Raw genomic sequence first — 26,165 nt, 5'->3', positions numbered from 1 at the left:
AAAAGCTACACCAGAAGAATTATGCCAATCCCAGCACCCTTCGCTCATTTCATCCCTGGCTCTTACAGGCAAAAATTTTCCCCCAAAGTTTCTTTTTCATCCTCTAGTATTTCTTAATGCAAAAACTACAATAGGTAAATACATATTCTCATTTCCCCTGGTCTCTTATGCAAAAAAAAACAAAACAAAAAAACCGACTTGCTCACAGAATGCCCTGCCACCTTTCTGAAATGAATCTTTCTCAATTTAATTCTGATCTGTATTTTTCTTATTATGAGTAAGGAAAGGCTGTTATTGTATATTTAAAGACCTTAAATTAAAAAGCACAGCAGAGTTCACAGACAGCCCAGAGTGGGAGAAAATCTTCACAATCTACACATCCGAAAACAGACTAATATCCAGAATCTATAAAGAACTCAAATCAGCAAGAAAAAAAAATCCCATCAAAAAGTGGGCTAAGGACACGAATCAGACAATTCTCAAAAGATCTACAAATGGCCAACAAGCATTTGGAAAAATGCTCAACATCACTAATGATCAGAGAAATGCAAATCAAAACCACAATGCAATACCACCTAACTCCTACAAGAATGGGCATAATTTTTAAAAAATGAAAATATAATAGATGTTGGCACGGATGTGGTGAAAAGGGAACACTTTTCCAAAGTTGGTGAGAATGTAAACTAGTACAACCACTATGGAAAACAGTGTGGATATCCTAAAAGTAGATCTACCATTTGATCCAGCAATCCCACTATTAGGTATCTGCGCAGAGGGGGAAAAAAAGTCATTACATGAAAAAGATACTAGCACACACATGTTTATAGCAGAACAATATGCAATTGCAAAAATATGTAATCAGTCAATATGCCCTATATATACCACAGAATAGGAATACTACTCAGCCATAAAAAGGAATGAAATAATGTTATTTGCACAACCTGAATGGAATTGAAGACTATTATTCTAAGTGAAGTAACTCAGGAATGGAAAACCAAACATATGTTCTCACTTATATGTGGGAGCTAAGCAATGAGGATGCAAAGGCATCAGAATGATACATTGGACTTTGGGGACTCGGGGGAAAGGGTGGGGGGTGGCAAGGGATCAAAGATTACACATTGGGTACAGGGTACACTGTTCAGGTGATGGGTGCACCAAAATCTCAGAAATCACCAGTAAATAACTTATTGATGTAACTAAACACCATCTGTTCCCAAAAAACCTACTTAAATTAAAACAAACAACTGATCGAAGGAGATGGTTTGGGTTTGTCTTGGTTTTTAACTAAAGCCTTGGCGCCCTCTAGTGGGAAGATGGAGCAGCCCGGCATCCATAGTGTGTGCTCTTCAGAGCTGGGTGTCGATTTGGAATCAAGATTCTTGGGAGGCCAAGGCGGGCAGATTACCTGAGGTCAGGAGTTCATGACCAGCCTGGCCAACATAGTGAAACCCCGTCTCTACTAAAAATACAAAAATTAGCCGGGTGTGGTGGCGTGCACCTGTAATCCCAGCTAAAATCCCAGGCAGGAGAATTGCTGGAACTCGGGAGGCAGAGGCTGCCGTGAGCCAAGATCACGCCACTGCACTCCAGCCTGGGTGACAGAGCAAGACTCCATCTCAAAAAGATTATTCCTGTTTCCTTTTATATTTGGGGCCAGGATTTTTTTTTTTTAAGTGTTTCTTATCTCCTCTGCTTGAAGGTCATATCCTTTTTATCTCCTTAAGCAAAGCCAGGAGCTCTGCAGAACCCCAGGAGTGAGAACAATTATGCTTAAGACACTTGTTTTAGTTTAGTCCCAGACCCAGAGGAAAATCCTTCAAATTTCTTAAGTAAATCCTTAAAAGTGTAATTTACACTGGAGCAATTGACCTGGCATTTAAATAAACTGCAGCATGAGAAAAAAAAGAAGAGCATTATTATTTTTTTCTTTTTTCGGTGAACATTTTGTTTACATGTTTTGCAGGAAATGTACTTTTTGGTTTGTATGCATGAGATGCTGTAACAGTAACACACTTCCACGGCTTTCTCATGTCCAATCCATGTGCAATGCAATTGCAATGAACAGTCCAAGATTTTTTTACCTTCTCATCACAACCACCCTCTTCCCCGAGGTTGGAACTCCAGTTTGTTTAATTACTTCTCCCACATTCCATGAGCTAGTGGGTAACATGGACTGCTAGTCCAAATACCCATTTACCCTAGATAAGTTAAATGAAAGACATTATCATCCTTGTCTTTCTCTTACCAGTGTTCTCTGAAAGAAGTAGGTGATCAAGAAGACTATCTGCAGTGTCATGATTACTCAGCTTACTAAGTTCAACATTTCTTGCTCTGCAGTCAAAGCTCATTTCAAAACTCTTTCACTGCCAATTCCAAATGGTTGACAGGTAGAAAAGGTGATGGCAACAGTGGCCATAGTGGCCCTGAGTAAGCTGGCATAGTCAGGTTGTCAGCATGGTTCTGATATGCAGTTAGGAAGAAATTATTTAGGCAGATAGTGAGTCCTCGGCAAGGTTTTCCTTTTAATGAAAAGCAGCCCCCAAATCATTTTATTTTCTAACAAAGAACAGCCTGTAAAATCGAGCTGCAGACATAGGCAAGAAAGCTAGAAGCTTGCATAGGTAAATGCTGGCGATGTCCTAGCAGGAAAAGTCTACCTGGGACCCGGCATGTTCAAAACAGCAGCTCCATCTTCCCTTCTTTCCAGCCCACATGTACAGCAAGAAGCAGACAACATGGCAGCAGCCAAGTGGAAAGTCTATTTGCATAATAGGGTGGAGTGGTCAGCCTTCCCTGTGCATTATGTAAAACATCACACCTGGTCCAACCAATTTGTGGGCCCTATGTAAATCAGACACTGCCTCCTCAAGCCTATTTGTAAAATCCAGTGCACTCTGTATCCAGTCTGAATTCCCATTCAGGTGCCCCTCTCTCTCACAAGAGAGAGAGAGCTGTTCTCCTTTCTTTCTTTTGCATATTAAGCCTCTGCTCCCAAACCCACTCTTTTGTGTGTCAGAAAACAATCCATTCTGCATGAAGAATGGTAAGAGCAATTAGGAACATCATAGAACGGTCCAATACCACAAATCCGTTTTGAAGGATACACAGCAATTTGTAAGGTGGTCAATGAAGCCAAGAATGTCCCAGGTAGGAATGATGTGTTGTGGTTCCTAATACCTGTTCTCCAATGAATTATGCATCTTTTTCTTCATCTTTTTCATCACTGTAGTTGTCATCATCAAAACAGCTGACATTTGTTGACAGCTCACTCTGTCTCAATATGATGGGCACTGCTGGTTGGGCTAAGTTAGCACCATACCCAAGCCACTTCTCCTTTGCTTTGTTACTAGAAAAGTAAACACTAGCTTTTCTAGCTTCCCTCGCAGCCTAAGATGGCCACATGACAAAATCCTCACCAATGAGATAGAAACCAGTAAAATGTTCCAAGAAGGCTTTAGTGAGGATGAATGTGGTTGGTACCATCCTTCCTGCCTCTTTTGGCTTTAAATACAGATAAGAAGTGAGAAAAATGAACTCCTACTATTTAGGGCCCTGTGAGTCTGGTATGATACTACTTAAAGCCAAACCAGTCCTATGTAATAAAGCCAGGCGTGGTGTAAGCACTTTACAAGTATTAACTAGAATTATTTGGGTTCTCTGGATAATTACAGAGACCACTGGCACAATCTTACCAAACCAGTGATAAACTGTATTTTATCTGCTATAGGATTCTAGTAACGCTCCAATGGTCTAACACTGACTCAGTCTTCACAAGCTTTTAAACAAAACTAATGACAAGAAACAGAATAATAAACTCACAGCCTTTATTCTTTATCCTATGAAGAAAACCATACTACCTTGGAAGAAATTCTAGAATATACTGTGAAATAAGTAGAAGATACGTCAGGAAAGACTGGCTGATTAAATGCTAATATAGTGGAGCATAAAAATGGAAGAACCTAGACTGTTTTAATAATCAAAAAAGCACAAATTACTATTTCCTTTTTGGTATGAATATTGAAGATCCAAAGTCAGAAACAGTGATATTAGTTGGGTAAATGTTTTTAAAACGAATTCAAACAAACCTTTTGATTTTCCTGTATTTCTTCTCTCATATGTTGATTTACAGCAATTCTGGTTAGAGATCTGGAAAAATGAATACTAATATAATTGATCCTTCCTTAAATGTTTAGACCTTATCTATATAATTCAATGTAATCTAATACTCTGGATAGGAAGCTAAAAACTCAAAATGCTTGGTGACTGAAAAGTATACATTTCCATATGGTCTAATTTAACTATCATTTGACAAAAGGATTTGGTTCAAGTGGAATGAAGGCTCTCAAAATTTCCTGTGTACTAGCTGTATGCAGTATGGATTGTCATCATTTACTATGACTTATTTTTTGAGTGAAAAAGCTGCTTTGTGTTGTTTTGTCCAATAAAGAAATTTTTAATGAAATTACCAATGTACATGTACACGAATATATGTACATGAAGAATTTTAGTTAACCTGGGATCTTACCAGAGTAGAAATGTTCTAAAAAAACTGAAATCATGGCTTTACATTATTCACTCTTTTCAAATTTTTCAATTTTTTTATTTAAAAAAATTTTTTAGAGACAGAGTCTCACTCTTCTACCCAGGCAGGACTGCAGTGGCATGATCACAGCTCACTGCAGCCTCAGATCCCTGGGCTCAGGTGATTCTCCCGCCTCAACCTCTCAACTGGCTAGGACAACAGGTACACATCACCACACCCAGCTATTTTTAAATTTTCTTGTAGAGATGGAGTCTTGCTATGTTGCCCAGGTTGGTCTAAAACTCCTGGCCTCAAGTGAACCTCCTACCGCAACCTCCCAAAAGTGCTGAAATTAGAGATGCAAGTCATTGCACCCAGCCTATTCACTCTTGAAGAGTTTATAATTCACTTATAAAGATAGCAGAAATGTTTAAAATACAGTTCCTATGGACTGTATTCAACTTGATAATTCCTAAACATGGCTAGCTATATATCTGTCAATTTTAGAAATAGAATTAAAACATTAAAAGATTGTTAATGCAAAGTTCTGCTTTAAGGAAAACTCAAGTAGAAAGGTGTACCTTGAAACAGCCCACAGTAAGTATGTATTATTTCCTAAAGTTTGGCAGCACTGAGATAAATTACAATTAAAAATTTAATAAGGCAAATTTTTCATTTATTTAGCAAATATTTCATTTCAACATACATTTACAGATTGTCTACCAAGTGGTTTTGGAGATATGCTCAAGCCTACAATTTAGCCATTATGCAATGTTAGCATATTTTATAATTTTTTCTTAATCACAGATTAACAGCAGAGTTTTGCATCAGAACCTCTGAACAGTTATACTGACTTAACATCAACAGAGCTAATCAACTGTCTGATCAAGACTAAAGTTATTTTATTTTATATTTGATCTAATAATTTTTTAATGACCATTAATTAAAAGTATTATGGCTAAACATATATGACATTTATACACACCCATATATATTTCATGTTTTATTCTATCAATGCTGACTTCTCAAATTCTTGACTGTTTAAAGTTGACTGAAAGAGACATATCAATACATTCATTCTTAATCTGTAAATAAGGAGACAAACTCCTCTATTTCAAGGTACCACCAAAAAATTCTTGGTATCTTGTAGCCGACCATGTACTATTTATTTACTTTCAAAATTAAAGAATACATATATTGAAGATTCTGTAATCTGTACTATGAATAAATGTACAAAATAGTGTTTGAGACAATAAGAGGCAAAAATCATTCTATGCTTAGGAAGGTATGCTAAGCTAGTAGACTGCTCTCCAGTTCCTCTCAATAAAACACTGTTGTTGCACATGCACTGCGACTTGTCACATATTTTATCTCTTTAGTATAAGCTAACTCATATCTTACTTGTTGCTAATTTTATACTCTGTCATTCCTAACCAGAATACAATTGCATCAAAGTTGTGTTATATAGCAAATTCTCATAATACATTGTAACTTGCATTGCATGCACTGGTCTCTTTAAGCTATGCAAATATATTTCCTATTGAAATGGAATATATGTTTAACATAACATCAGTATTCATGGAAGCAGTTCAACTAGACATCCTCTTGGCAAAAAAGTACTCCACACAATATTCCATGCAATTAAGACATTATCAATCATTTGGACTCTGAAAGGGTAAGAATACGATTTGGCAGTACTTTGGGCATAGATCTCCTACTTACAATAATACTTTTCATCATCCTCCATAAGGGGAAAAAAAACACTCCTTCATTATTTATTGCTTAAACAAGTTTTTCCTTAGATTACTATATATGATTTTAGAAAAATTTTTAGGAATTTTTTTTCCTATTTGCCTCTAACAAGAGTTCTTCTTTACAGTGCATACACAGATGCACGCACAAGTCAGTATTTTGCTCTAATCAAAAAAAAAAAAAAAAAAAAAAAAATACATAATGAAAAGAGGCCCTGATTTCACAAAAGCTATGTATACTAGAATTAACTGACACCTTCATGTTAAATGAAATCAGCTATTTTCATAAAACTTATTTAATAGAAAGAGTTCTGGCTACAATGAAACCAATGAACTTCAACATACCTGGCTTTTATGGGGAAGTTCTGTGAAATGTCTTTCATTAATTTAATGGCATCATAAACTGGAGTGGACATTATTTGAGAAGCTGCTTGAAAACTAAGATCTGGAAGGAAAAATATTATTAAGGAATCTAGCATAATATCAGACCTTTACAGACATTTCCATGAAATTGAAATAATTGACTTAATTCTTCTTGCCAAATATTAGTATACAAACATGTTAATACTGTTACATCTGCATTTTTAAGAAGTTTTAAATGTAAAGTTATCACTTATTTCCAAATAATATAAGCTTTACACTTTTATGAATGATTAATACCTATTATTTTCACAAATTACAGTATAATTTCAAGAGAGAGATATATGAAGAGAAATGCTCTCACAAAGCTTCTTCTGTACTTAAAAGAAACATGACAAAAAGTCAAAAGAATAATGAAGAGGAATAAAAAGAGCTTTAAAGAGCCAATTCTGAAAAGACCTTTAAGAAAGCCTGACTGGGCCGGGCGCGGTGGCTCAAGCCTGTAATCCCAGCACTTTGGGAGGCCGAGACGGGCGGATCACGAGGTCAGGAGATCGAGACCATCCTGGCTAATATGGTGAAACCCCGTCTCTACTAAAAAACACAAAAAACTAGCCAGGCGACAAGGCGGGCGCCTGTAGTCCCAGCTACTCGGGAGGCTGAGGCAGGAGAATGACGTAAACCCGAAAGGCGGAGCTTGCAGTGAGCTGAGATCCGGCCACTGCACTCCAGCTCAAAAAAAAGACTCCGTCTCAAAAAAAAAAAAAAGAAAGCCTAACTGTGTTTAACTCAGTAAACAGAAACATTCACTTTCTCTCTCAACATTGTTTTACCTTTATGCTGAAATAAAATCCTAAACTTAGTATTATTTTATCTGATGTAACAGTTCTACAGAAAGAAAAATGTGTATTGCTAACTGTGGTTAGTTTCAAACATGTCAGAAGAATTAATCTTAGTATTACTATTTTGTCAAGAGTCAGAAAAGATTTAAAACTAAATTCTTTCATTACCTAATAGTGAGGCAGATTGTTTCTCCTTAATATTTCACTAAAGGTGGAATCCTAGCTTACCAACTACTACTACTAACTAGTTTAACACAGAAAGGCTAGTTTTATTCCTGAGTTCTCAGTGTGAAATGACGAGTCAAAGCCTATAGAGGAATGATCCTAAGATATCCTCACATGGAATGGTAGAGTCTCACAGACCAGATGATATGGTTTGGCTATGTACTCACCCAACTCTCATCTTGAAGTGTAGCTCCCATAATTCCTATGTGTTGTGGGAGGGATCCAGTGGGAGATTAAATGAATCATGGGGGCAGTTTCCCCAGTGCTGTTCTCATGGTAGTGAATAAGTCTCACGAGATCTGATGGTTTTATAAGGGGTTTCCCTTTTCACTTAGCTGTCATTCTGTCTTGCCTATCACCATGTAAGATGTGCCTTTTGCCTTCTTTTGTAAAGTCTCCCCAGCCACATAGAACTGTGAGTCTTAAACTGTAGAACTGTACAGTAACTTGGTATCAGTAGATACCCGAAAATGTGGAAGCGACTTTGGAACTGGGTAACAGGCAGAAGTTAGAACAGTTTGGCAGGCTCAGAAGAAGACAGGAAGATGTAGGAAAGTTTGGAACTTCCTAGAGACTTCTGAACGGCTTTGACCAAAATGCTCATAATGATATGGACAATGAAATCCATGCTGAGGTGGTCTCAGATGGAGATAAGGAACTTGTTGGAAACTGGAGTAAAGGTGACTCATGCTACGTTTTAGCAAAGAGACTGGCGGCATTTTGCCCCTGCCCTACAGATCTGTTTTGAACTTGAGGGAAACGATTTACAGTATCTGGCAAAAGAAATTTCTATGCAGCAAAGCATTCAAGAGGTGACATGGGTGCTGTTAAAAGTATTCAGCTTTAAAAGGGAAACAACATAAAAGTTCAGAAAATTTGCAACCTGCCAATGCCATATAAAAGACAAACCCATTTTCTGAGGAGAAATTCAAGCCAGCTGCAAAAATTTGCATAGATAATGAGAAGCCAAATGTTAATCACAAAGACACTGGAGAACGTATCTCCAGGGCATGTCAGAGACCTTCACATCAGTCCCTCCCATCAAAGGCCTGGAGGCCTAGGAGAAAAAAATCAATTCATGGACTGGTCCAAGGTGCCTCCTGCTGTGTGAAACCTAGGGACTTAGTGTCCTGTGTCCCAGCTGCTCCAGCCATGTCTAAAAGGGGCCAAGGTACAGCTTGGGCTGTGGCTTCAGAGGGTGCAAGCTCCAAGCCTTGGTAGCTTCCACGTGGTGTTGAGCCTGTGGAAGTACAGAAATCAAGAATTGGGGTTTGGGAATGTCTGCCTGGATGTCAGAGGATATATGGAAATGCCTGGATGTCCAGATAAAAGTTTGCTACAGGGGTGGGCCCCTCATGGAGAACCTCTGCTAGGGCAGTGAGGAAGGCAAATGTGGGGTGAGCGCACCCACACAGGGTCCCCACTAGGGCACTGCTTAGTGGAACTGTGAGAAGAGGGCCACCATCCTCCAGATCCCAGAATGATAGATCCACTGACAGCTTGCACCCTGTGCCTGGAAAAGCCACAGACACTCAATGCCAGCCTGTCAAAACAGCTAGGAGAGAGGTTGTACCCTGCAAAGCCATGGGACAGAGCTGCCCAAGACCATGGGAACCTATCTCTTGCATCAGCATGACCTAGATGTGAGGCATGGAATCAAAGGAGATCATTTAGGAGCTTTAAGATTTGACTGCCCTGCTGGATTTCAGACTTGCATGGGGCCATTAGCCCTTAAATTTTGGCCAATTTCTCCCATCTGGAATGGGAGATAAATGGCTATATTTATCCAATGCCTGTACCCCCAGTGTGTCTAGGAAGTAACTAACTTGCTTTTGATTATACAGGCTCATAGGTGGAAGGGACTTGCCTTGTCTCAGGTGAGACTTTGAGTTAATGTGGAGTTTTGAGTTAATGCTGAAATGATTTAAGACTTTGGGTGACTGTAGGGAAAGCAGGATTGGTTTTGAAATGTGAGGACATGAGATTTGGGAGGGACCAGGGGCAGAATGATATGGTATGGCTGTGTCTTCACCCAAGTCTCATCTTAAATTGTGGCTCCCATAATTCCCACATGTTGTGGGACAGACCCAGTCAGCGGGAGATAACTGAATCGTTGGTCGGCGGCGGGGGGGCAGTTTCCCCAATACTGTTCTCATGGTAGTGAATAAGTCTCACAAGATCTGATGGTTTTTCAAAGGGTCTCCCTTTTCACTTGGCTCTCATTCTCTCTTGCCTGCTGCCATGTAAGGCGTGCCTTTCACCTTCTGCCATGATTGTTATGCCTCCCCGGCCATGTGGAACTGGGAGTACATTAAACTTCTTTTTCTTTATAAATTACCAGTCTTGAGTATATCTTTATCAGCAGTGTGAAAATGGACCAACACTCCATGCTTCAAATTCTAGTTCTATCTAAAACTAGCTGAGTAACTTTAAACAGAATATCCTCAACCTGAACATGTTTCCAGGCCCCAGTACTGCAGTGAAACTACTGTCAGTGCTCACTAGTATCTCCTGATTGCCAAACACAATGACATTTTTAGTATTTATCTTACTTACTAGGTTCTTTTTGCAATAGGATCATTTCATGAAAATAAAAAGTACTGGTCATTTTCTCTTTCTTAAGAATCTATTTCCTTCAGCTTGTATAATGTGCTCTCCATTTCTCATCATTCCATCATGTCTTCCTTAGGAGTTTTACTTTCTATATGTGGATGAATACCAGGGCACTCTCCCTGTTGCACTGATTTTGCTAAGATTTTCAACTTTTGAAATCCTCCCTGTTTAGCCTAAGGACAGAATACTCACCCCACCACTGAACCTAACCGTTTGGATATCTTACAATGACTTTAAATCAACCTTTCAACACTAGTCTCATTATTTCTGAGTCCCATATTCAGCCCCAAAGCCAGGTTACATGTTTTATATATTCTCTCTACTCAGGCTCAAGCTAGAAATTCTACAATTACCTTTGACTCCTTTTCACCTTCTAAATATCTATATGTCTTCTACCACTATTTCAGTAATGTCTAACTAGATTTCTTGCTTTAAGTACATTCAAATACATCTTACACAGACATTAGGGAGTCAACTAGAAGTAAGCTGACTATGCATACTCTGCTTAAAGGCCTTTAAAAACACCCCATCACTTACAATCTTCTAAATTAAGCAAGGGCCCCTTAGAGAACATTTTGAAGGAGGCTTAAAACATAATTATAATTTTTAAAAAGTGCTAAAATAGAGACATTAAAAAAAACTAAAAATAATTGAGGATACTAGAAAGAGACTATCTGAAATTATGGATTTGGGAATATAAGCTCTATTGGAACTTAGAGAAGAGCTTTACAAACCATGCTAAGGGGTTTAAACTTAATACATTTAATGGATGTGCATGAAATCAGTCCTTAATGATGCAAATGACTTGGCTAGCTAGTCCTATCAACCCCTTCTTACACTCAAGTCTTTCCAGAAGTATTTGCCTTGGAAAAACAGAACTTTCTCAGATAAGAGGACTGCATACTTTGTTTGCCCTCCGCATCTATTCTTTCCTGCTCCGGGCCCCCAAAAGGCAGGCTTATCTGAACTGCATCAATAAGCTCCCTTGCCCTCAGATTTCTGGTTAGATTCAGCCAATCCAAGTCACTAATATGGGATCAGTAAGCAAGAAAAGAATAAGAATTGGATAGTTACTACCCAGATCCCTCCTTCTTGAGTCACAGAGGGCAGTCCCTCGGGGGACTACTGCTGTGTCAAGCAGCTATCTCCACACACTCTCCAGGTTTTGGTAACCACTCCCTCCTCTTGCTCCCTCAAGATTAGGGTTAGAAAATGTTTCCCTCTAGTTGCTAATACTGGAATAGAAGAATCCATTCCTTGTTGGTTTCCCTCAATCAGGCCTATCTCTGTAAAAAGTCCCTTTATTAAACTTTTTTAGTTTGTGTGTGCCAACATTTTCCTGTGGGGACTACTGTAAGACCATTATTCGATCAGGGATGTACAAGTGATAAAGGCTGGCTGATCTGACACAATGCCAAAATCAGATTTTCATTTTAGAAAGATTATCTCAGTAACCTTATTGAGAATGAACTTGAACCTACTGCCTCAGTTTAGTGTTATCATGATGTCAAGTGGAAGAACAGTCACAAGGGCTGTGATATAATAAAAGGAGGTCCAAGCATGAGGTCTAGATGAGACATTAAATAGGAAACTGTACACCAGAAGGGTCCAGGGAGAATAGATTCTATCAGTTCAAAGAGGTAGATTCTTTACAGTAAATCTATCATAACAATGGTCTTGAATCTCATTCTGCTGAATGATTTTTTCCATTGATATACTGGTTTTCTAATGGTACAGGGCTTAGTTGACAGAACATTTGCATTAGGTAGGTAAAGAATAGCAGAAGTTATAAAACTTAATAGACTGGGTCTTGCACATTCTGCTCTAATTTTAAAATGTAATATTCAATATTCTGTTAAGTGTATATAAAGTTTACCTAGATACCATATGGTACAGTATAAAGAATTTATCTTGGACCAAAATCTTCACTTATTAGCTGTGTGGTAACTGGCACTTAAATAAGATAGTTTATATGAAAGGACCCTGTAAACTACAATCCAGATGAAATATAAAATATTATTTGTATGTTATAAGTAAGTTATACTGGTGAGAGTGGCCTGTAAATATCCTTTTAGTTGTTATTTTAAAAACAGAAAGTAGATTGGTGGTTGCCTACAACTGAGGAGTTGGGAAATGAGGAGTGACTGCTAATGAGGATGTTAGTTTCTTTTGGGGATGATGAGAATTTTCTAAAATCAACTGTGCTAAGAGTGGTGGCATTCTAAAAATATGCTAAAAACTATTGAATGGTAGAATTTAAAAGGGCAAATTGAATAGTATGTGAATGTATTAGTATGAATAGTATTATTTTAGTAATGTCATTATTTACATCACTAGTATGTCTATAAAATAATCTATATCATCTGAGATATAAAAGCTTATTTAACAAAACAGCTTATTAAGCTGTTATATTTTTAAAAGTTGATAAAAGATGATAAAAGTTAGATTATGCAGAAGAAGACATGTCCCCATGACCTACTAAATCATTACAAATAAAGAAGAAAAATGACAAATTGAAAAGGACTTAAAAGTCCAAACCAAATCCAATTTTGTTCACAAAACATCTGCTTGTAGGTTTTCAGCACAGAAGTTGTTCCTAACTTCATAAAACTACATGTCCTCCATTTGATGTTTCCATTAAAAATTTATCAATTAAACATGCAATAGTCTTAACAGGATCTAAATTTCAAAGAGAAGAAAACTAAGATTGAGTTTCATTTTCTCCTTACCTATGAGTTAGGATTTTTAATCAGTTTTAGTCTCCAAAAATGTGATTTAATACTTCAGACTAACCTATAAATCAGTATATACTTTTGAAATAACATCAAATAACCTCACTTCATATAATTTTAAGTCTCACAAACATACAAATATAGCTTGCTTGATAGATGATCTATTAAATAGGTATGGCCACAAAAAATCATAATTTATATTACTCACATCACTAGTCATTCATACTGTCCACAAAATAATCTGTATCATGTGATATATAAAAGCTTATTTAACAAAACAGATCAGTTACCAAAATGCTGTGTTAAAGTATCTCAAAATACTATACCTTGTAGTTCCCAGACTTTCAAAGGTGTCATTTGCTTGTTACTCTCAATCAGGTATTTTTGGAATGCTGTCAGATTATCTCTAAGATCTGAATATATTTCTCTGCATCAAAATATTAAATGATGTTAAATACCATCACCTATCACAAACCATTATACAAACAGCATTATTTTTGAAATAATTCCAAGTAATTAGACATAAATGAATCATTCATCATTAAGATAATCATAAATTGTGATACAGCTATATTCATAGAACTTGAAAATAATGAGGAAGATATACAGGTCTCTTTTATTAAATATATGAAACAAAACAAAATCTGGAGAAACATATTCTGAATTGTCAGTGTCAACTGTACGCGATGCAAGGATGAGGGCAGACTTATGGTTTCATATTACATACTTTTTGTTTAACATTTTATAAATTGCAAGCCTTGCTTTTATAATTGAAAATAAAAACTATAAGGAAAGACAAAAATGCCTCATACAGAGTTTATTTCTGAAAAGTTCCATCTTTGATTCTTATAAAAAACTAAAATAAGATAATTTTACCCATTGTTAAACATCTCTAGGCATCTTTTAGAGAGAGATAAATAATGATGTAGTAGAATTTTGCTGTACATACAATCTAAACTGTAATCTTTTTTCCTCTATCACTCATGAAATCAAGATATGGTGTCATTTCAGATTTAAATGGAGAGATACAATTACAAAAAAAAACTTTGTTGTCAGTACAACTTATAAAATACATTATTTTCTTTTTTTTTTTTTTTAATCATACTTTAAGTTCTGGGATACATGTGCAGAACGTGGAGGTTTGTTACATAGGTATACACGTGCTGTGGTGGTTTGCTGCACCCATCAACCCGTCATCTACATTAGGTATTTCTCCTAATGTTATCCCTCCCCTAGCTCCCCATCACCTGACAGGCCCTGGTATGTGACGTTCCCCTCCATATGTCCATGTGTTCTCATTGTTCAACTCCCACTTTTAAGTGAGAACGTGTGGTGTTTGGTTTTTCTGTTCCTGTGTTAGTTTGCTGAGAATGATAGTTTCCAGCTTCATCCATGTCCCTGCAAAAGGACATGAACTTATCCTTGTCTATGGATACATAGTATTCTATGGTGTATATGTGCCACATTTTCTTTATCCAGTCTATCATTGATGGGCACTTGGATTGGTTTGAAGTCTTTGCTATTGTGAATAATGCTGTAATCAACATACATGTGCATGTGTCTTTACAGTAAAATGATTTATAATCCTTCGGGTATACACCAGTAATGGGATCGCTGGGTCACATGGTATTTCTGGTTCTAGATCCTTGAGGAATTGCCACACTGTCTTCCACAATGGTTGAACTAATTTACACTCCCACCAACAGCATAAAAGCGTTCCTATTTCTCCACATCCTCTCCAGCATCTGTCGTTTCCTGGCTTTTTAATGATTGCCATTCTAACTGGCGTGAGAGATGGTGTCTCATTGAAAACAAATATTTTCAATACTCAATAGACAAGAAGACTTTGAAAAGTCAAATAAAAAATACAGAATATACATAAATATGGTAATCTTATAGTTATGAATAAATATATATAGTACAGTGTCAATATCTTACAGGTTTAGTACAATGTGGGATCATGTTTTGAAAACAAATCAAGATTGCCAAGACAGTAAAAGTACAACAGCATTTCTTTCTTAAAGAAGTTCACTATGAATTAAACAAACATTTCCTTTTTCAACATTTTAAGTTATAGGATTATAAGTTTATAAGAGCTACTATACCAATATTTAATCATCATCTTAGTAACTTTCACTGCTAAAATTCTTTATATAATTTAGGCAACATATGTATTACTCATAAAGTACCTCAAAGCAAAGGATCTTTGCTTTGAAATGAGCAATCACTGAGTCACTATGGAAGAACTATTTCCTTTTAAAAATGAATAGCCATATGAATTTTAGAATAGATTCTTCTAATTCTGTAAAAATGACATTGGTAGTTTGACAGGAACAGCATTGAATCTGCAGACTGGCAGTATGGCCATTTTAATGACATTCATTCTTCCAATCCATGAGCATGGAATGTTTTTCCATTTGTTTGTGTCATCTATGATTTCTTTCAGCAGTGTTTTGTAGTTCTCCCTGTGGAGATGGTTCACCTCCTTGGTTAGATGTATTCTATATACTTTTTGTGTGTGTGTGGCTATTGTAAATGGGATTGCCTGCTTGATTTGGATCTCAGCTTGAACATTATTGGCTTTTACTAATGCTACTGATTTTTGTACACTGTTTTTGTATCCTGAAACTTACAGAAGTTGTTGATCAGTTCTAGCAGCCTTATGGTGGAGTCTTTAGGGTTTCCTAGGCAAAAGACATGAACAGACACTTCTCACAAGAAAACACATAAGCAGCCAAGAAACATGCGAAAAAATGCTCAACATCACTAGTCAGAGAAATGTAAGTCAAAACCACAATGAGATACCCTCTCACACCAGTCAGAATGGCTATTATCAAAAAGTCAAAAAGTAACAGATGCTGGCAAGGCTGCAGAGAAAAGGGAATGCTTATACACTGTTGGTGAGAATGTAAATTAGATCAGCCACTGTGAAAAGCAGTTTGGAGATTTCTCAAAGAATTTCAAACTACCACTCAACCCAGTTTTCTCATTACTGGGTATGCACCCAAAGGAAAATAAATCATTCTGACAAAAAGACACATGCACTCATATGTTCATCATAGCACTTATTCACAATAACAAAGACATGGAATCAACCCAGGTGCCATCAATGGCAAATTGGATAAAGACAATGTGATACATATACCACCATGGAAAATCCTGCCCTTTGCAGCAACATGAATGCAGCTGTAGGCCATTATCCTAAGTGAATTAACACAGGAACAGAAAAACACCCTATGTTCTCACTTATAAGTGAGAACTAAGCACTGGGTATACATGGACATAAAGATGGGAATAATAGACACTGGGGACTATTAGAGTTGGGAGAGGGCAAGGGCATAGTACCTGTTGGGTACTATGCTCACTACTTGGGTGATGGGATCTTTCATACCCCTAACCTCAGCATCACATAACATATCCATGTAACAAACTTGCACGTGTATGCCTTGAATCTAAAATAGAAATTGAAATAAAATAAAATGAAAATAAAAATAGTCCAGTGTTCCATGTGATCTTTTGGAGAAAATGCAATTTAATCCCATAGAAAATTATATTCAAAAGAGAAAAGAACAATAAATTCCAAGATGTTGAGACAGCTGAAAATGGGATAAAAATGTATTGTTAGCTGCTAAATAAATACCTTACTTAGAATAAATCCATTTTATAATATGTATTAACATTTTAAGGCCACTAGTATACTGCTTGGCCAACATACTTTAAAAATGTAACACAGTTATCCATATGAATTAGCATAGTCTCCAAAAATCTTACCCTTACTGTATACAGTTATCTACTCATCGCCAGGAGAACCAACCTGAGAGTCCTTCATAAATGACTGTAATACTAAACAAGAACTAAAGGTATTAATAAAAATATTTCTTTAATTAATTTTGCCTGGATAAAGAAATCATAAACTTTCACTTGTAAATAAGGGAAAATGTACATGAAATTACAGCCATCCCCATTCACGAGTATTCAGAGAGCACTCACCATCCTATTCCTTGTCTTCAATCAGCGTGGCAGGAAAAAAAAAAGGGGGGGTATAACTTTAATTTTTGAAAGGTTACTTATATGTGTATATGAAATGGTAATCTGTAGTACAGAAATTTCAACTAATAAATGTTTTCTCTTCTTTTGGGCTATGTATTTGTTCAAGCTAAAAATCCAATATTATCAATGATTTTCATAACCCATTAGATCAGTAAAGTTCTAGATTCTATAAAGTTTTTAGTTTTCTGTCAGAACTTTATCAACTCCTGTTTCTCTAAGCACACTAAGTCAAATTTATCATATGAAAAGTGATTTTAAATATCTCATACTTCATGAATGTCAGATGTATTAAAACTGCCTTAAAAATAAAGCAAGCAATAAAAAGAAATATTCACCACAGCTTGCCAAGTTAATTTATTAAAAAACAGTAAAAATAACACTGAGTTTAAAAATAGTATATAATAGCTAACATTATTACTACAATATTTATTTTAAAAAATAATGATTTACTTAATTTTTTTCCTCAAAAGAAATTCAATTTAGGCAGTATTTTTTTCTTGGCAGCATTTTGTGAAACTATTTTAACAAATAATAACTTTATAATTTTCATTTATTTTATTCCTGCTTAACAAACACATTAATGTTTATTATATGCCATGAATTGTTAAAACTACTTTATTACTAAATTACATTATTTATTCTCTCCAAATTTAGAAACTTCCTAAATAAGTATGTACTATACCAATTATTTACTTGACTTTCATGGCAGCTGTGTTAGAATAAAGAAAATTACGATTTTCAAATATGGGAAATCATAATTTGGATGGTGATAGCACCATATAGTGCAAATGAAGAACACGATCAAAAAATGCTACAAGGCTAATAAATATTTAACAATTTGTTTGTTGCCTTATGTTTGTTCTTTCATGTCTTTGAGGTTTAGCCATTCTATAAATGAACTTCATTTATGGGACAAATAACTTATTCTGGGTAAAAGGAGAAAAACATGCATATTTAACAGTGACCAACCATAGGTATCGAAAGTCTTAAATTTCAAATTTTCTAGTTATCCCAGGGACACTACCAGAGTTTCAGAAATAAAATCCCACTCTCAATGTAAACACAACAGCTGTATCTAATGAAAAAATTTCCATTTTTAAGATTAATACGAAAATCAACAGTAAGTAATTCAATATATGGCAAAGGTTTCAGAATTTTTTATAAAGAGCTGTTATAATTAGTAAAAAAGATATAAACACAGCAAGAACAAATGAGCACAAGTCAAGAATAAGCAATTTACCCAAGAAGAAATTCCAAAGCCAATAAACATGAAAAAAAGTTAATTCTTGCAGTAATAAACTGCCAGTAGTTGACCTTCTTGGAGACAAATTATAAAACTGGTTCAGCCCAGTAAATTATATACACTTTTTTTTTTTTTAAAAAAGAAACACCATTTCACTTCTTAAGCTGAAAAATATTTTAAAAATAGTATGATTGGTTATTAAAGTTCTAGGAAACGAACACATTTCACATCCTTGGGTAAGTGTACATGTTAGTACAATTTTATGAGGGTAGTTTACAAGTATGAATCAAAAATTTCAAGAAGTACATATAGTTTATCAACTATTTTCCTGAAATTTGTGCTAAGGAAAATCTGCAATGCACACAAACTGGTACACAAAAAAAATTAAATGAAAAAGTAGGGAAATAATTTAAAGTCCTATTCTATGGGACTGTTTCAATAAATGGACTATCCACAAGATGTGAAAAAAACAGCTATACACTATAGTTCTACTGTGCAAAACAATATGCTGTGTATGCATTTGTTGCTATAAAAATATTCACAGACTGGAAAAACATACTGTACATCAAAACATTATGAGTTATCTCTTTAGCTGTGAAATTAGTGATTATTTTTAAATGTTGTGCTTTTTTGCTTTCCGTAGCTTTTTGACATTAGCCATGTGTTACTTCTGTAATAAATAAAAACAATCGTGTGTGTGCGTGTTTGTATTTTCTACATAAAAGAAAGGTGAAACATATGGCAAAACAGTATATCAAATTAATTCCTTAAAAACAAATGGGTATAATAATACCAATTTAATTTCCATTCAGACTTACTTTAGTTTCCCAAAGAGAAATCCTTGAACTTCATTTGCTTCAGTCTCATCCTCTACAGTAGTATTAGTCACAGCTACATTTTGGAAACAAAACCAAAATAAAACAAAAATATTTTCAGACTGGGAAAAGAACATGTAATGAAAAATTAGAAGAACTTGGCCTGGTGTGGCAGCTCACACCTGTAATCCCAGCACTTTGGGAGGCCGAGGTGGGCAAATCACTTGAGGTTACGAGTTCGAGGCCAGCCTGACCAACATGGTGAAACCTCGTCTCTACTAAAAATACAAAAATTAGCCAGGCGTGATGGCATGCGCCTGCAGTCCCAACTACTTGGGAGGCAGGAGAATGGCTTGAGCCTGGGAGGTGGAGGTTGCAGTGGACCGAGATCGCATCACTGCACTCCAGTCTGGGTGACAGAATAAAACTCTGTCTCTTAAAAAAAAAAAAAAAAAAAAAAAAAGATGAAATGAAGTTCTATTTGTTTTACCTTGTTTTTCTTTCATGAACCAGATTAATACATATATATGCATATGTACAGGCTAACATTCCTGAGTGTGAACTGTCTTTTTGAACATGCTTGATTAAATACTTAGCAACTATAATAAAGTGCTTTACAGATTAGTTAATAGTCAAGTTCTATTTTATAATCAGAAATAAGCCAAAAGGCCTGTAACAAATGCTGGGTTTAGCTTTTAAGTGAGGCAGGAGGTCCAAACTCTTAAGTTTAAATATAAGTTCCTGCATGTTTCCAACACCTTTAATCAAGGAATATTTAGAAAGACACCAAAACGAATGGCCTCAAAGAATAAAGATATAATATTTTATAGTCATTTCCCTTCTCTCTTACATACCAAATAATTATACTATACAGTCTGGTTGGTGGAATATGTGACGGGTACTTTAGGATTATAAGGACTGTGACCTCCTACAGTGTGTGGGGTGGCTCTCTATCAGAGTACCCTGGGTACTTTGATCTAGTCATCCTTTTCCTCGTTTGTTCATTCATTCATTGGGCAAACATTTATTGACTGCTATGAGGTGTCTATGACAGGATAGACACCAAGAACAACAGACACACAAAAGATACAGACCATGAACTTTTCTAAAAGAAGGCAAAGAAAGACATGGGATATAGAAAAGAGAAGAGCATTCTCCAACAGAGCGGCAAGATAGGCAGCCGTCTCAGAGGCACAGACTGATATATTTGAATCTTAAAAGATACGAAGCCTGGCCAGGCGTGGTGGCTGATGCCTGTAATCCCAGCACTTTGAGAGGCTGAGGTGGGTGAATCACAAGGTCGGGAGTTCAAGACCAGCCTGGCCAACATGGTGAAACCCCGTCTCTACTAAAAATACAAAAATTAGCCAGGTGTGGTGGCACGTGCCTGTAATCCCAGGTACTTGGGAGGCTGAGGCAAGAGAATTGCTTCAATCCAGGAGGCAGAGGTTGCAGTGAGCCGAGATCGCACCACTGCACTCCAGCCTGGGCGACAGAGCAATGATTCCATCTTAGGAGAAAAAAAAAAGAAAAAGATGTGAAGTCTTTAGAGGAAATGAAAGAAGCAAAGACAGTGGTAGGCAGAAGGAATAGCATATGCTAAGGGATGAATGTAGGAGAGGTCATAATGACTTCCCATGGAGCCCATGGGAATAAAAGTGCATAAAAGCATCCAGGGAACAGAAAAGCATTCTAAATAGTAAGTAGTTTAGTGTCTCAGGCAAGAGGACACAAATTGAGAGAGGGCTGAAGGACAGTAAAAAGGCAGAAAGCAATCAGACTGTGAAAAGCTTTGTTTGCTATGTTCTGAATTTTTGAGAGAGGTTATAGGGAGCCACCAATGGATTTAACCAGTGGAATCACAGATTTTCAACATCAAAAGTTCATTTGGAAAGTACTGTGGAGATGAGATTGATTAATCTGTTTTGAGGGGTGGTGAGATTGAGGGCACTGAAGACCAAAGATCAGAGAGATGGCTAGTTAAAGGTCTGATACATGTATACAAAGAGAAAAAAAGAGAACTACTCTAAGGAGTGGCAACTAGAATTGACAGACAAAGACATATTCCAAGTGTGTGTAAAAGGTTGATGACAGAATGCAGTACATAATAATACAGATGATACACATGTGACTTTTTAAAGAAAATTCTATAAGTGCAAGAATCACTAAAAATGCCTTAAATTACTATCATGATTACAAGAGAGTAAATTATAAAGCAATGTAAAACTATACACAAGCTATACAGAAATACATAAAATCAGAGTATTATGTTTACTATACTTTTTCAGTAACTCTTTAACCAAAAATATTTAAATTACAGTAATACAGATCTTTATTTGAAGCACATTCAGTAGGAGGAGCCAGAGAGAAGTCTGTGATCAAGGCAGGGCTTCTCTATGAAAAAACAAAGTTGAAGCAGGAGCCTCATCTGAGTGCATATAAAAGAATAAACGTAAAACTCTTAACCAAGAATCAGGCATAAATAAATCTGACATGAACCAGGTAATAAAAGACTTCCATAAGTGTTCTGAGAACTCGTTTAGTTTATTTAAGTCTCCAGAGTTTCTTCATCTAGAGTATGCATTTAGTTCACAAAATACAGATAGATATTGGTTGGTAGATCACAAATCTAACGAATCTACCTCATCTAAACAATTGATAGGCCTCTCTCATCCCGCTTCAGGAAAGAAAAAACAAACTGCCATCCTAATTTCATTACAAATAAACATTTCAGACAAAACTTCCTTACATGGGCGAGACCCAAATGCCTATGCCACTCACCTCTAGCAATAATCAGCCTTATCTATTGCCACAGTGTACCTTACATATACTATCAATTGTTACATGGTGCTGAAATGGTTGGGAACCCATCGGGTATAAGCAAAATAACATACAATTTCATATTTTTAAAGAAATTTTGATAACCAATAATATTAAATACATTTCTTTCAGCTTAAAATTCCAAATTTTAATGAAGAACATGTCCACCCCATCTCTAGCCTAAAATGAACATATGTAGGATTATATTCATTAAATTTTTAAAAAACTAAAGTATGTAAAAGCCTCCAACTTTTCATTCTACTCAAGTATGAGATAGAGAACTTACTTTTAACTTGGGTATCATCCAATGCTTTGTATTCTGTACTCTTAATTGCTAGCTCCACACCATACCCAGATAAGTACATTTTCCGTGAGCTTGGTTTCTGTTCAAACACATTTATTTTATAAAAAGAGAAAACAGTTAGTCAAACATCTTGTTTGAAAGTCAGTACCATGATGTATTTGGACATATGGGTAAATTACTAAATTTGGACATAAGGGTAAATTACTAATATTGAAGGTTTTTAATCACTGTGAAAAATTTGGTGGTTGTTTACACTGTCTCTAGTCAAGGAACTAGAATTTGGTTAATGACTACTCTGTAAAAACTTTGTCATGACTACTGCTTCAATTACTTTTTAATTTTTACAATTAAAATAAAAAGTATCTGATCTTTTTCTGTTATACCATGTCTTCAATGAGTTAATTAACAGAGGATCAATTACAGACAAGTTTCAACAAAACTGTTTTCCTTTCTGGGGACCCCTGAAAGATTTGCCAAACTAAAAATGCTCTTCACTTGCTGGTTGTCTAGATGTAGGACAAGTAGAATGCTGCCAAAAGCAAATACTGGGAAGTAGTGGCAAAGGAGACAAAAAAAAGTTAGTGCCGTGAAATACCTGATTAAAGTTTTCTTTATTTTTCAATGATTAAAATATACCAAATGGCACAAACTAATATCTGTTCTTGCAACAAAGGGCTACGGTTCACTAAAACGGAGTTGTCTGAAATGTTTATGATCAGAATTTTAGTACCTTTAATTTTATTCTTTCTACAGAGGGCCAATATTAAATGTACGCCTAGAGATTACCTCATCAGGCAAGAGAAGTCACCATATTTTATTCAAAAGGAAGCAACCTGGATGAATACACAGAATAGTTTTAAAGTTGTTCCAGCTTCCAGACTGAAATTCTTGTTGGCGGTACTGCAACCATTATCATTTGGCATATCTCAAGGGGTTAGAAAACCACTTTAACCTAGAGCTCAGCAAACTCCCCGGAAGATGCTATGTGTCTTTGCTTAATTCAGGTTTGCATAGGGACAGTTTTGCATGATAGAGGAAAAGGTAGAGATTGGAAGGAAGGAGAACTTTAGTAATGCGTTATTCTTTGTATTCTCTTCTTTCCTCCCGAAACTTTCTACCAAGCCTTAATGATACGCATATGGCAGAGTGACTGTTCTTTGGCCTGTTCTATTTGCAAGTAAGAACATGTAAAAGTTAGCTTCAGATATTCAGACAAGCACTTAACATTGCTGCACACACTAAAATTTAATTTGCTAATTTGTCAGGCCCACATTATATGAAAGATAGCATGTAGAAATTGGGTTATTTATAATTACAGTAATCTAACAAAGTTGAAAATTTGTTTAGAGTTTTCAATTTCATAACAGCTCAATTTAAAACTACATTTTGAATTTCTAGTCAAAAGACCAATCAGTTGGTGGCTAAGTGAATCGAAACTATGAGGCTGCATATCTTGTTACAGTTCATAAAAGAAATGCAATTTCATACAGTGAATTTCCATTATCAGTTCTGGAAAGTTACTAGCTCCTCAGTAATAAAAATGTTTCCTAAATTCATACTTACTTTCCTCATTTGAAAATGTGTTGATATAAAATTTGAATTGTAGTTTTGTAGTTTAGTAAGTTTGGATTTGCAAACCAAACTACCAATTCAACAGGTTAAAAAAAATCTTTGTTTTTCTATTTCATTTTTCCCCCCACAAAAAGGCGTATGTTAAAAACGTAGCATAAATATGTCTATTTTTATTAGAATTACATGTTCACTAGATTTACATTATAGCTATTTTGAACATAAAAGATGTCATTCATTAAATATAAGGCTATAATTTGATAGTTAATATAATTTCACAGAAGCATACTTAATGGTCACATTCTCTAAAGAATAACTTGAGATAGATTCTCAACAGATGGGCATAGCTCCCCAGGAGCATGTTAGAATCACTTGGGAGAACATTTAAAAAAGACAAACACAGACAATTAGCAACAACAAGGGCTTAAATTGCACAGGTTTACTTATACATAGATTTTCTCCCACCTTGCCACCTGAAACAGCAGGTCCAGCCTCTCCTCTTCCATTTCCTTCTCAGCCTACTCAACATGACTATGAGGATCAAGACCTTTATGATGATCCACTTCTATTTAATGAAAAATATATTTTCTCTTCCTTATGACTTTCTTAATAACATTACTTATCTAGCTTAGTCTATTGTAAGAAATACAGAATATAATACATGTGACATGAAAAATATGTGTTGACTGTTTATCAGTAAGGCATCCAGTCAACAGTAGGCTATTAGTACTTAAGTTTTAGTGGAGTCCAAAGTTATACATATATTTTTTAACAACATGAGGGGTATCTCTAACTCACACATGCTTAAGGGTAAACTGTACTTGTATCTCCCACTCCCACTCCTATTCTCATTTGCCTGTCATTTCTGCCTTACCTGATCATAGCCTTAAAGTGCTACTGTTATTGATGGGAATGTATTCATCCTTCTAGCAAACTCAGCTGGGAAAAATTGAGAATTATTGGTACAAGATAATTAGACAATGTAAAATGTTTTGAGTGCACACTTTAGACCCATGACTCTCTATGCTCTTCTTCTATGTTTTTTTTTTCTGAGAACACTTTCTTCACCATCTAACATAAATCTGTTTTACATCTCTTGCCACAAAAATTGAAGTTCTCTGAGAATAAGGAATGTTTCTCTCTTATTCACTGCTACATGAACCAATGCCTGGCACAGAGGCATCCAAATATTTATGAAATTAATGACTTAAATATGTAATCATTTACAAATTGTACACATACCCACACTTTCTCTTTATATCTCACTTTACAGATAATATTTATGTAGATTATGCAAATATCTACATGCCAACACACTCAAGAATATTGAAGATTTTCCACTTCTACTAAATAGCAATAACTCACTCAAAATTATACAGCGAACAATTAAAATTGAGAATGTGAAGAACACTGAGGGAAAAAAATACATTTTATATGATGTTATTGTAGGCCAAGTCCCCGAAAGATCTTGGCAACCCAGCTCTTCCTCGCTTTCTCACTTGTAAATCTCAGAATAACTGTAGAATGATGTGCTGGAAATGCAAGAAATATGAAGGAATTGCCAGTAAAGCCAAGATCTGTTCCCATTGCTCCTAAAACAGGATGTCTTGCTTTAGCACAGCTCATCAAGTTGCTCCTAGGTATAAAACCCAGGGCAGAGCAGGCTTTCAGAGTTCCTCAGCCGTGGTGCAACATGAAGGATGTGCACGTGAGATTCCATCCTCCTGGGCAGCTATCCTAAGCTTTGGGGGATGAGCTTGCCATGAATCCTTAGGTGTCTACTGTCACTTGCTGCCTATCCGTGAGCAATAAAGTTGCTTCCCTAAACTTGTTGTGTGAGTGTTCTGTCTCACCAGACTCATGCCAGCGGATTGATACTGGTACACAGTATTGGCAAGGTGTTTTACAGTCCTCCCATGGGATTAATACCAGTGCAAAGTGAACTTGCATCATAAATTATCAAATATATAAAACAAAATTAAGATACTGAAATAAGCTACTTCTATCACTAGTACTAAGCATGGTGCCCAACTTATAGGCATTTGTGGAAGATTATTAAAAAGGCCACAAGTGAATAACTCCTTCCCATGTCCAGACTCATTTGCAATGTGACCTTGCCACTTCTCACCAGGAAATTGAGTCTATTTTTCCATTCTTTTGAATCTGGCTGGCTTGTGACTTGCTTAGACTAATATAACGTGGCAGAAGTATCATTGTATGAGTTCTTGGGCATAGGGCTTAAGAGGTATTGCAAGTTCTACTCTTTTCTTTCTGGAACCCTAGGCATTATGATGTGAAGAATCATAGTCTAACTCT

At 36.0% G+C, this 26,165-nt stretch overlaps 1 protein-coding gene across 1 annotated transcript in view; it reads right to left on the bottom strand.

The window, feature by feature from the left end:
* UGGT2 (UDP-glucose glycoprotein glucosyltransferase 2) overlaps positions 1 to 26,165 on the bottom strand; it is a 270,417-nt gene that overhangs the window by 196,059 nt on the left and 48,193 nt on the right. Inside the window, exons 6-10 of the mRNA XM_010358916.2 lie at positions 22,263 to 22,359; positions 19,160 to 19,232; positions 13,375 to 13,475; positions 6,622 to 6,721; positions 4,089 to 4,149 (exon numbers count right to left, since the gene is read on the bottom strand). Of these exons, the coding sequence (XP_010357218.2) occupies positions 4,089 to 4,149; positions 6,622 to 6,721; positions 13,375 to 13,475; positions 19,160 to 19,232; positions 22,263 to 22,359 (432 nt within the window). The remainder of the gene's footprint in view (positions 1 to 4,088; positions 4,150 to 6,621; positions 6,722 to 13,374; positions 13,476 to 19,159; positions 19,233 to 22,262; positions 22,360 to 26,165) is intronic.

The sequence above is a fragment of the Rhinopithecus roxellana genome, chromosome 18, assembly GCF_007565055.1.
Source record: "Rhinopithecus roxellana isolate Shanxi Qingling chromosome 18, ASM756505v1, whole genome shotgun sequence".
Taxonomy (NCBI): Eukaryota; Metazoa; Chordata; class Mammalia; order Primates; family Cercopithecidae; genus Rhinopithecus; species Rhinopithecus roxellana.
Note: the sequence above shows the minus strand (reverse complement) of the source record. Positions and strands in the feature narration are given on the sequence as shown.